The 12,544-nt window shown below is 31.8% G+C and overlaps 1 protein-coding gene across 2 annotated transcripts; it reads left to right on the top strand.

The window, feature by feature from the left end:
* Nucleotides 1-7,014: 7,014 nt before the first annotated feature.
* On the top strand, nt 7,015-11,925 carry LOC126718987 (uncharacterized). Of its 2 annotated transcripts, none has more exons than XM_050421453.1 (9): nt 7,015-7,397; nt 9,476-9,596; nt 9,684-9,751; nt 9,833-9,892; nt 9,997-10,155; nt 10,515-10,661; nt 11,055-11,269; nt 11,357-11,465; nt 11,546-11,925. In XM_050421453.1, exons 1-9 carry the CDS (start codon nt 7,275-7,277, stop codon nt 11,636-11,638), a joined length of 1,095 nt encoding a protein of 364 aa, XP_050277410.1. In that variant the 5' UTR covers nt 7,015-7,274; the 3' UTR covers nt 11,639-11,925. The 2 variants fall into 2 exon arrangements, with proteins under 2 accessions (XP_050277410.1, XP_050277411.1); XM_050421454.1 differs by lacking the exon at nt 7,015-7,397 and adding an exon at nt 7,659-7,748.
* Nucleotides 11,926-12,544: the final 619 nt, after the last annotated feature.

Genomic DNA, 12,544 nt, shown 5'->3' with positions numbered 1-12,544 from the left:
ATAGAGGAGTTATCCGTCGATCATGGTTATGACTTAGAGTCCAAGGCATTCTAGCCTTTTGGCCATTCCGGTAAAAAATGGGGAGAAAATTTTGAGGGGGAGCTGAGGGAGAGCCTGTATAGTGAAAGGGGGAGTTTGAAAAGCTAATACATAAACATAGTTGTTTTGGTTCAAACTGTTTTTAGTTTTTATAACTAATAGTTCTTGTTTATGTTTTTACTGTTTTTTGTAAAGCTTTAGTACTCTTTGGTTTAATATTCAGTATTTGTTTTGTGTTTGTGACTATCTCAATGCTTTTGTAGCATTTTTTTCTGTGTACTTTTAGATATTGCTATAATGTCAGTAGGATTGTTCCTAGATGCATATACTTTGTGTATTTTGCATTGGTTGTGTGATTGGACATGCAAGTAATCATAAGTGATTGCTTCGATGTACATGTTCAGATGAACATTTACTTGTTATATGTTCATTGAAGTCATTCTTTAATGATTGCCCTTATTTGATCAAGTGTTGGTTTGCATGATATCTATTGTTTTCATACTTGATCGCAATATGCTTGCTCTTGTTCATGCCTTGTGTTCAACTTGTCATAAGTTTAATGAAAGTTTTGTTTATGTGCGAGTGTTTCAGGTTACAGGTATAAATTGTAAGTGCTTTACAGTTTCTAGATTAGGTGTGAGTGAGTTTTGCCATTGTTCCCAAACTCACGTTTAAGTCTAGAGTCTGTTGTTAAGGGTTTTGTCACGGAATAGCCAAAGGGAGAGATTATAAAGTTGTGATTTACCAATATGTATTTTGTTAGCTTTTATTCCGTACCAAATTTGACTGTAATTTTGTTCAATCTTTTGTACCTTGTATTTGTTGTGGGAATTTATTGTAAGGGTTGTGTGATAGTGAGAAAGTGTGAAGACTTAAGCTATTGAAGAATGAAGTGTTTTCACAGGTAGCTCGTGACTTAGCATCCCGCGAAGTAACTCATGTGCCCTGCACATGCTAGAATGCGAAGAGTCAGGCCAGATGGAGACAGCTGTGTTTCGCGAGTATCTCGCGGGTAAGGCCTTCCTACGAGACACCCGCGAGACATTCTGTTCTGCCAGCCTGTCTAGTCTGATACACACTTTCTGTGCCTACACTATTTATACCCACAAATGTAAGAGAGAGCTTCTGAAAGAAAACCCTAGCTAAAACACTTGAGAGTTAGAAATTGTTCATCCAACAATTCTCTACACATTTGTTTATGGAATTTCCTCATCTCCTACCTCTCCATTTCCATACTATTGAGAGGTCAATAACCCAAACACTTACCACACCTTTTGAGAATGTCCAGTGAGGTTTTGATGTTGCTGGGAAACATCGGAAGAAGCCAAGGATGACAGATGCAACATGGAGCTTGTTACGGGATTCGGAGAGTTAGACAAGACACGGTTCCGAGAAGGCTTGTTGGAGTAGCGGCTTGGAGGGCTTAGGTACAGAGGGTAGATTAAGTTTGGAGGGTCTCTTGCTTACCTATGTATCCCAACTAATTGTCTAGTAGATCGATTACCGCTTGGAGGGCGGCGAAGAGGTTTTTCGCCGAGTTCTTTGGTTTGCTCTTCGATAACACGTCTCGGTATTATCTGTGTTTGCATCTCTCTTCCCTACTTTTGTTCATTTCATTTTACTGTTGTGTTGCTTTAAATATGGATTAGAGTAGCTCTCTTGCATGTTTGCTTGTGTTTACACTATTCCGCACTTAGTATTAAGTTAATGTAAAAACAACCAAGCCGTAATTTGAATTGGGGGTCTAAATAAGCTCTAGTGTTTTCACACTTTTCGAGCTTTCACTTTATAATTATCTTTTTTTGATAATGTGTGTGTGTGTGTATATATATATATATATTTAAACCATAACTTATCTAGATATAATTATATTGTTTCTCACTTTTAATAAATGAAGAAATTTATAATAAAAAAAAAAAACCATTTTTTTGAGAGTTTTAACTTATAGCGTTCGCTCTTGATAATGGCTTTTTATATTTAAACCATAATTTATCTAGATATAATTATATTGTTTCTCACTTTTAATAAATGAAGAAATTTATAATAAAAAAAACCATTTTTTTGAGAGTTTTAACCTATAGCGTTCGCTTTTGATAATAGTTTTTTATTTTCAGATAAAGACATCAATCAGTTTTTGGTGTAGGCGGAGATTGAACCTTAGATTTCTTATTCAATCTTAGAGACTTTACTAGTTGAGCTAACTAGAACCCAAAAAAACAAAAACAAAATCCAACCATACACATAGATATTCCTTCATAACTTTTACCTTAATTATTTATATTTTTATTATAATAGAAAATTATACATGAAGATTCCATCATGTTACTTACCCTTTTACAGAAGGAAAGGGGTCTTTTTAATTATCTATCTGTTGGAACAGTAATGAAATGTTTTGAAAAGTAATAATTAATTCATGAGATGGAGTGTGAGTGAAAGAAAAGTGGGGAAGATGATCCTTCATTTTTTTTGGAATTGATTAGTCCATTTTATGATATATAAAAAATGTTAATTAACAAATCTAAAATAAATATAGTGTTATGTTTTGATAATAGAATAAATGTTATATCTCTTCCTTCTCCAAGAACGGTTTGTAGAAGAGCTGAAATAGTGAATGACAATTTTTCCATTCATTAATTCCATAATTTTGAGGGTTTTTGTGTTTGAATTCTTAATCAAATATTCCTTGCATTCCAACAAAATACTCCCTTATTTCATTTTTAAGAAAAAAAGATGTTTTGTAATACTTAAAGGTGAATCTTAACTTATCTCTACTAGTTTTCGAATAAGAGAGGTCTATTCTAGTCACTATGGGCGCATTTGCCCAATTGACACGTTTGAAGAAATCAATGCTAGACTTATTGGATCCTTAGCAATTCATGAGAGAATTCATCATTGGGGGTTCCTAGAAAGTTGTCTTTCTACTAGATTGTGAGTCTCTTTATTAGCTCTTGTTTGTTGTGTACAATTTCATATTTATGCTTGTCATGTCGTTTATATGGAAATCAGAGGCCATGGCACTATTCCTTTGACTCGTATTGATGAGAATTTGACTCCACAAGAAATTGAGCAAAAAGCTACTAAATTGGCTTATTTCTTGCGTGTACCAATTGAAGATAAGCAACAACCAATCATTCTTATTGGATTAGTGAATTAGTTTTTAGTCATTCATTGAATGATAAATCACTACAAATGAGGGAGATACACGATTTAAATAATAGAAACAAGACTAGATATAATTTGAACATTATGAGCTAATGGGGGTGTTTATTTCTTTGTCTTCATATAATGGCTATGGTGCAAAATCAAGTCAAAATGTACCGTGGGTTCCAGTTAGCTCAACTAGTGAAGTCTCTGATGGTTGTATAAGAGATTTGGGATTCAATCCCCGCCTACACCAAAAACTGATTGGTGTCTTGGTCTGATTATAATGAGCTATTATCAGGAGCGGACGCCATAGGTTGAAATTTTCTAAAAAAAAAAGTCAAAATGTACCATTAATGAATTTTCAACTATCAAATAAAGACATTTAAGGTTCAAATTCCCCCTCTCCTAACTATCAAATTAAAAAAAAAAAAGAAGAAGTAAAATTAGATAACATTGTGCACTTAAATTCATAAAAGCTAAATTTGTACCATAAAATATATCATCTCAAGGGGTAGGAGAGAATTGACCATGAAATTGATCATTTCAACTTTTCAAGTTGTTGGGGGTGGGAAGGGAACAGAAAAAATTCAAAAAGACAATAATAATGATGTGCAAATGATGCATTAACTAGAACTAGTGTAGAGCCTTGTGCATATGCAAGAGTGAAATTAAAAACAATCACAATTAAACATTCTTTTAAGAAGAGATTTAAATTATACATAGTATTAGCTTATACTTTTTTTAAATTATACATTTCTAAAATATGTAATAGTTTCTTATTTAGACCCTTCGGTTTTTTCACCTAATAATTCACTTGCCACAAAAATTAAAAAAATAAATAGACACATGGCAGAAAATTAGATTCTAATTGAAATCCAATTTAGAATCTAATTGGATTTGGACTCTTTAATTTTTACACTCAATAATTCATTTAACACAAAATTAAAAATTAAATGGAACATGTGACGCAAAATTGATATAGATTAGTTCCTGTTAACAAGCGTTCTAAGTAAACAAATTAAATAATATTACTTGTTCGATTATAAGTTAAAATGTGCAAATTCTAAAAGGGGAAAATTTTTTTTTCAATAATTTATTGATTGTTATTATGTTATGTACAAACTAGTATGTAACCCGTGCATAAGATTGTAGTGGTGCTATTAATGTTAGCTTGGGTTATAAAATATATAGGATATTAGTTCGACCATGACATTTGGAGATACTAAAATAGTTTTTTCTTATAATTTTCATGATGTCAATTACGCCAAGTTTCTCATTACACTATTATTATGTATATAATTTTGAAAATCACTATTGAATACTACATATACAATATCAATTCACAATCACTATTAGTAAAATCCTACCAAATACAATACAAGATAAAAGAATAAACTGGTCCAATAGTGTCTCCTAAATTGAATGGAGATAAGTGCATGAGATCATTCAACTCAATCACAATTCGTTACGTTCAAGATCTTGACATATAAAATATCTAAATAAAAACAATATAAAAAATATTCACATTAGTTTAGAGAAAAAATAACAGCAAAAATCTAAACAATTTAATTTGCATGGAAAGCTAATAAAAGCAAAATTTAATTTTGAATTTAATTAAATTTTCTCTAAGCATTGGTTTATGTATACACACACACACACACACATGATTAGATTTTTTTTATGATTTATTTATATTGAACTTCTCGTTTTCTACTTTTAATTAACTCATTTGGTATAAAAATTAAAAAAGAAACTTATATTATATAAGACATATGATGCAAAATTAAACTCTAATTGAATTCTAATTTTTACATTGAATTAATTATCTTGGCAAAAAAATTTAAAAACTTTAATTAGATGGAACATGTGGTGCAAAATTAGACTTTAATTAAATTCTAAATTAAAATCTAATTAGATTTTCTCTCTGCTTTACCTATTAAAATATATATATATATATATATATATAGATTTGTAGTGGTTTTATATAATTTTCTTGATATTTGCAACCTCACTGCACTCATTAACAAAGTCATTAAAATTAAGTAAACCGCTAAGTGGAAGTAAGCGATATTTCTACCTAAAATTAACAAAAATGCATTAAAAAGTACAGAAAGATATAATGCTGCAAAGTTTGAAGTTTCAGTAAAATATATGCCATTTCTTTTTATTAAAAAAAAAAAAAAAAAAAAAAACTCTTGAGTGGAAGTATGGGTTAACTGTCCAGTTATTTTAAAGTCTTGATTGTATAGCTGAAAATTGGCTAAAATGGATATAAGAGTCTATTTGGATACAACTTATTTTGCTGAAAATTAAAATTGAAAATCGAAAATACTGTAATAAAATAATTTTTAAATATGTAAATAGTGTCGTGGGACCTATTTTTAATATTTTTTCTAAATAAAGTGGTTGTGAGTCTGTGAACAATGCATGAATAGTACATTTTGTCTCCTAAAAGCTGAAATGCGTACATAAAAAAAGAAAACACAAAATGCCAAACGTAGGAAAATTTAATTCCTATCGAAACGTATACTAAGTCTTTAACAATGATTGCTTGAATTGAAATTTTCTCCCCAAAAAAAAAAAAAAAAAAAAAAAAATGCTTGAATTGAAATGAAATGGAGTCAATTGGAAACTGGAAAGAAATTTATATAGTAATTTATTTGCCAATTGCCAGCTTGCAGCATAAATCTCTCCGTATCTTTCTGAATGATTTTCATCATCGCAATCAAGAAACTTCATATTTGGCTCTTTGCAATAAAAATCAATAAAATCTGAGATTCTCCTACACGGGATGTAACTATTATTTCCACCGAGGGATTACTCTCTGCTCAACAAGACGATGTTATTTATGTAAATATACGTGTAAGTTTCTTAATCAATAAAAAAAAAACTATATCACGATTGTATAAATAATAACATTTAATTAATTAGTGGATCATATAAGACCAGCAGTTTCTCCAACACGGGGCTACGTCCCTTTTGTAGGACTCTCAGAAGTTGGTGGCTAACCAGCGGACACATTAGGTTTTTAGGGGGTGAGTGTTGTCCTCCTTCGCCGCCGACCGCCGGGCTAGTTTGTGTAGCACTGCGTTGCATTCAAGAGCCTATCTTACTTTTTGTACTTTTTGTCCATTTAATTAATACAGATTTTATCTTTTCAATCAAAAAAGATATTTTTTGAGATAAGAGATATTGAAAAAAAAAAATTAAATAAGGTAATTTCCTAAATTAAGGGTTAAGATTAAATAAATACGGTACATATAAAAAAATTAAAAATAAATTTATGTACCATATATATTTTAACAAAATATTATTACTTTTCAAATTAAATTCTCATGTGAAATTTTTCTAAAAAAATTCTCACGTCAATTAAGGTAATTAAAGGATTAAATGATAAATAAAATAATAATTAAAAATAAAGACCAAAAAGTGTTATTTAAAAAATATTAGATAGGCGTTTCAAAAAAAAAAAAAAAAAAATTAGATAGGCACCAAGGGGTTGACTAAGTGTGCATTAGTTACAAATTAAAATGTCAGTTTATTTTATCATTCAGTTTATTTTTACTATTATTTATGATCCATTGTATTTTTTAATATTATTTATAATTTTTACTGTATTATTTTAACTAAGTTTTATTTTTTTTACAATATTTTTAATAAAAAATTTTCAATTTTATTTCCTAAAACCTCGTATTATTCATTACTAGTAGGCTAGTATGGAACCTTTTGCCTTGTCTCGGAGCCACTCTCATAAAATTCTTCCACGTAATAACCTACTTTTTGTGTTATAAAAAAAAGTTGGAACTCAAACATTTTCCAAGGACATTTGAGTGTTTGCGTCATTCATGAAGGAACGCGTCTTGTCATAGCATCCTTCTTTCTTTCTTGACTTTCTTCTCTCCCTCTTTCTTTTCTTCTTCTTCTTCTTCTTCTTCATTTTTTTTTTTTTTAAACATTATGCTAGAATCATAGTTTGCTTCTGCGTAAATTCCTTGCTCATGTTCCACGCTAAAAAAAAAAGAAAAAAAGAAAAAAAACCCCAAATTCTAACCTGCTTGACGGACTGACACTGCAAGAACCAACAGCCATTTATGGATTCAAATCAACCGAGAGCCGAAACTCCACAGCCTCCTCAAGGCCGCCGCGGTGGTGGTGGTAGTGGTTTCTCTGCTATTCTCATAGTCTTCTTATCCTTTATCGCCATCTTCGTTATGGTATTATCAAACTATAAACATTCCACCATCACTGTTTGTTCTTTACTGCACCCTCACCACCATTACTAGTCCATCGCAATCTCTCTTTGATTTTATTTATTTCAATAGTGTTTGTTTCGCAATGGTACTATTCTTGTTGTTTAATAATTGAATAGATGTTCATCATATATTCTTCTAAGCTAAGAAACATATTTACTTCAAAATCTCTTCTTTGGATACATGTATCATCTATCTCACTGTGTGGTTCTTGTATAGTTGTAGGTGGGATTCACATGTTATGAGAGTGAACATACATATAGTCAGATACATGTCAAACTATGACAAGTCAGGAGGAGGAAAAAACATAATTTGGTAAAAAGAAAAATTCTTTTGATTATAGATATGTTTTTAAAGATTTTGATGGATGTTATTTAGTTGAAGGGCAGGACTTAATGACATAATTTAGGTGCTGTTTTTTAGATTCCTCTCTTAAAATTTAATTATATGAATTTTTTTCCATTAAATGGAATTGTATTTTTTGATTAAGTAGTCGGTTAATTTTATGAGAGGAACTTAAGGACAGTATTTAACTTAAGTTTTGTCCTATAGTTTGAAATCTAGAATTAAACATAAATATTCAAGAATTTTTGTATACCATGTTATGTCAGTGGCCATGCTTCTTAGATTAATTTCCATCTTAGTTATAATCATAGTTAAAGGGAAGCAAACTATTGTGTGATTGTAGAACATCTATTAGGTTATAAAATAGAATAGAGAAAAATGATTTAATATAGAATAGAACAGAGGAAAATAATTCATGTGGCCAAAGCTAACTAATATGTTGAGAATCCATAGCCTACCACAAAACTTGAGATTAAGATTTGTTGTTATTGTTGTTGTTAGTTTAAATCATAGTTCAATTTCTTCAATAGTATTTCAGGATTTGTACGTAATATGTGATTTAGAATGCATGCAAAAATGTGACTCAAGACTAATTCTAGTATTTGTTTCCCTTTATGGTGATGGTAGTATTTGTTCTGTGCGGACTTGCATTGTTGCAAGTCAGGTTCAAGATGAATCAATATTGTCATTACATGATTCTAATAGAGGTGCATCATAGTGAATAATAGCTTATACCTTTTAGTAGAAATGCTTCAACAGTGTTCCATTGCAAAAAGAAAAAAAAATGCTCTATCCCTTTCTTAGTCTTCCACTTTATGCTCCACTAATTGCAGTATGTTATACATCTAATTTTTTTTTCTTTCCCCATTTTAAAAGTTGATTACTTTATAAGGAGAAAAAGGGACATGTAGTTGATTACGAATGGTGGAGCATAAAATAAAACATAGTAAGAGTAAGACAAAGTACTTTTACTCTGTCCATTTCACCTTGCATTACAAGCTGTGGTTCTAAAGCTCATTGTCAGTTAATTATTAACATTTAAAAAAATAAAAAATAAAAGGAATTTAAATTGTGGCACTGAGTATGCACTTGGGGTTGTAGGGTTATCTCTAAATTACTCTATTTGTAATTGTGTTGCCTGAATGTTTTTAGGGGTGTTTGGCAAATTACAAAGCTTGTTTAGTTTGATACAAGCTGAACTGAAAATGACACTGTTAATCCAGTTTGTCTAGAATCAAAACCAGTTTTAGTTAACATGCAGCTTATGAAAATGTCAAATTTGTATGCATGTGAAAACTCTAAAATTTAAAAATTTAATTTGTAGGGCATGCTTTTTAAAGAACCACTTTGAAGATACGGGAATGTATTTAGTTCCCACTTTGAATAAGTTTTTTGAACAAAAGAGTAACCAAACGAAAAACTATTAAAACTAGTTATGTTGTTCTTGGCTGCCTGTCCCCTGTTTCTGTGATTTGCAGCATTCCTTTACTTATTGGTAATTGCTGCTGCTGGGGAGGCATACCTGAAAAAAGAAAACAGTGGATTAGTGTTTCTTTTTGGAGTGACTATATAATTTGATTACTAAATGCTAGTTTGTTTAAAATTCTAGAATTGTTCTGAATCTCAGCCGCTGGAATTAGTGTTATTATCATTTTATTTGATTTTGAAAATCTCTGACATGAATGTAAATTTTACAGATGATGAATCAAACACCATCAACTATTAGGAATGGTTTGTCCATTCTGCACCAAGTCCCAGAAGGTCATGTTGGGGTTTATTGGAGAGGCGGAGCCCTTCAAAAGACGATTACAGATCCAGGTTCGACTATGGTCCTTTTTTTATGATTTTCATTCAGTAGTTGCTTTCCTAGAACTTATGAAATTTCTGCTTGTACTTTATTTTCAGGTTTTCATCTGAAGCTGCCTTTTATAACCCATTATGAGCCTGTTCAAGTAACCCTTCAGACAGATCAGGTAAAATTCGATGCTATGAAAATTGAGGAATTTCATTTTGTCAGTCTGATGCTCAAATCTATCCTGTGAGTATAATTGCAGGTGAGGGATATTCCTTGTGGTACAAAAGGAGGTGTCATGATCAACTTTGAGAAGATAGAGGTACAGCTACTAGCAGATGTTGCTCTTTATCAACATTATGGTTTACAAGTGGTCTAAAGTTTGAAATGCTCAGCTTATATGCACTGATTATAATGCCTTTTCAGGTTGTTAACCGGCTTCACAAGGACTATGTGCATGACACACTGCTGAACTATGGGGTGCAGTATGACAATACATGGATATATGATAAAATTCATCATGAGATCAATAAATTCTGCAGCTCTCACTCTCTTCAGCAAGTCTACATTGATGTTTTTGATCAAGTATGGATGCTTCCAATTTACCTTTACAGTATAGGAAGTCTTCCAAGTTCTGTTAAATGTAGTGTACTTTTCTTCTTCTGCTTTAGTTGTTTAATCTGATAGATTGTTTAGCATATTGAAATCTTTAACTTAAAGTTGAACATTCGTAACTTAGTAGTGCTGTGTTGACTTCCAAGGATTATTTCGGGAATCTATGTTGGTGTTAAGTTGCCAGCATTATTAAGTTCCTTATAATGTTACACAACTATACTTCATATTGTTGTGTAACATTATGGCGCCATGAACTAGTGTAGTGGTTATCAAATCCTTTTCTATTTATTTATTTCATGCTATATTGACAAAGCATGTAACTTTCACAGATTGACGAAAAGATGAAAGATGCTCTCCAGGGTGACTGCACACGTTATGCTCCGGGTATCGAAATCATGAGTGTTCGCATTACAAAGCCAACCATCCCGGAAAGCATAAGGCGCAATTTTGAACAGATGGAAGAGGAACGCACTAAGGTTCAGTTTCTTTTTCCTGAATATGAGAGAAGATCCTTTTACTTTCTTTTGTTTTCCTCTGTTAGTTAAGCAAAGCAAATAGACATACACCACAATATAATTCTTGATATGCAGATTCTTTACAAATTAAATGTGGTTTTAATGTATGTTTATTATTTCAAATTATGGCCACATTGAGTTTACCCTTTAAACCAGTTGGGCTTGGTCCTATGAGCATTCAAGATTACAAGCTTTTTTTTTTTTTTTTCTTGCTTATATCCAAACTTTGTACATGCATGTGTTTGCACCCACACCCAGTCGATGAAAAACATATTGGATAATTTATTAGATAGTAAGCTTTTGAAGTTAATAAAAAGCATCATTCTATGTTTTATGTTTACGTTACTTTGTTAGGTCTTAATTGCTATTGAGAAACAGAGAGTGGTTGAGAAAAAGGCAGAGACAAGTAAGAAAATGGCTATTAGTGAAGCTGAGAAGATTGCAAATGTGAGTAAGATCCTCATGGAACAGAAGTTGATGGAAAAGGATAGTGCCAGGAAGCAGCAAGAAATTGAGAACCAGATATACATGGCTCGGGAAAAGAGTTTGGCAGATGCATATTTCTACCGGTAAAAGCTTATTCACTTTTCAGTTTAAAAGATATGAATATGGTATTATATAAATTGCTAATGATATTGCTCTCTCTACATATCTAGTGTACTGAAGGAAGCTGAAGCAAACGAGTTGAAGCTGACACCGCAATATCTTGAGCTTAAATTCGTCGAGGCCATAGCTGATAATACGAAAATTTTCTTTGGGGAAAAGGTCTCTCCCTCTCTCTTGTGTGTGTGTGTGGGCGTGGGGTGTTGTGTGTGCAAGCTTTACTTAATAGTTCTTCCTTGCAGATACCTAGTATGTTTTTGGATCAGAGGCTGCTCGGGAACTTCCTGCAACAGCTAGCTAGGAATGTGTCAGAAGAGGAGAAATCAACAGCTTAATTTTTTTTTTATCTTTCATTTCCTTTTTTGATCTGTCGTTTCTATCAACATAATGTAATACCTAGGTGATATAGCATTATTACTAGCATGTCAAAAAGTAGGGAAAGTAAATGTTGGTCTAGGATTTCAGAAGCAGTTTCATTCAAACAAATTTTTTGGGTAGTTTCCTTAGTCCAAAAATTCTGGGGTTGGCTATGGATTCTCAATAGATTAGTTAGGGTTGGCTACTTGTATTCTTTTTCTCCATTTTATTATATATAAAGTCATACTCTTTGTTATTTTTGTAATTGACATGTTATTTTTCTAAGACTTTTACTATTGTGAATTTTGATCTTCCTCTACTTTTTTTTCATTTCCCTCAACATGGATCAACTCACTTTTTCTTACCGGAGCATTAGTAGATCTCCTCTGAACATGATCAAATCATCTTAAGCCACTCTCTTTGTAGATAAAAGCTTGAAACATTTGCAATTTGATGCAAATCTTTTTCTCCCAGATTCAATTAACAATATCTTCGGTCACTACTATCAATATGAATGTTATTTGCACTTGTCATGGCTAGAGTAGGGATGACAATTTTTGCCCTACTCGCGGATACCTGGTCCGGTCCAACCCTAATGGGTCGGATTTTACCTTGTCTAATTAAAAATAGGGTCGGGTTTGGGTTTATTTTTTTAAAACCCAAAGCGGGTACGGGTTGGGATTTACAATGGATCATCTCTTTGATTACAATATACATGTGGAAGGGAAAGAGTTTGGTAAAGAGTAGTATTTATAACACAAACTATTTTACAATGAAAATTGTGAATTTTAGTTGCTTTTGGATAAGGGGGGAGGGCCTCGCGGGGGTGGGGTGTAAAACTATGTAAAAAAAAAATGGTGTACAATGAGTTTTACCATTCAGAA

The sequence above is a fragment of the Quercus robur genome, chromosome 3 (genome assembly GCF_932294415.1).
Source record: "Quercus robur chromosome 3, dhQueRobu3.1, whole genome shotgun sequence".
Lineage (NCBI taxonomy): Eukaryota > Viridiplantae > Streptophyta > Magnoliopsida > Fagales > Fagaceae > Quercus > Quercus robur.
Note: the sequence above shows the minus strand (reverse complement) of the source record. Positions and strands in the feature narration are given on the sequence as shown.

What these genes read in the sequence shown, in the direction of transcription:
- LOC126718987 (XM_050421453.1), top strand. Translation starts at nt 7,275, where the DNA reads ATGGATTCAAATCAACCGAGAGCCGAAACTCCACAGCCTCCTCAAGGC. An exon ending in AAAGACGATTACAGATCCAG is followed by an intron (nt 9,597 to 9,683) that starts GTTCGACTATGG and finishes CTTTATTTTCAG; the next exon opens with GTTTTCATCTGAAGCTGCCT. An exon ending in ACATTGATGTTTTTGATCAA is followed by an intron (nt 10,156 to 10,514) that starts GTATGGATGCTT and finishes TAACTTTCACAG; the next exon opens with ATTGACGAAAAGATGAAAGA.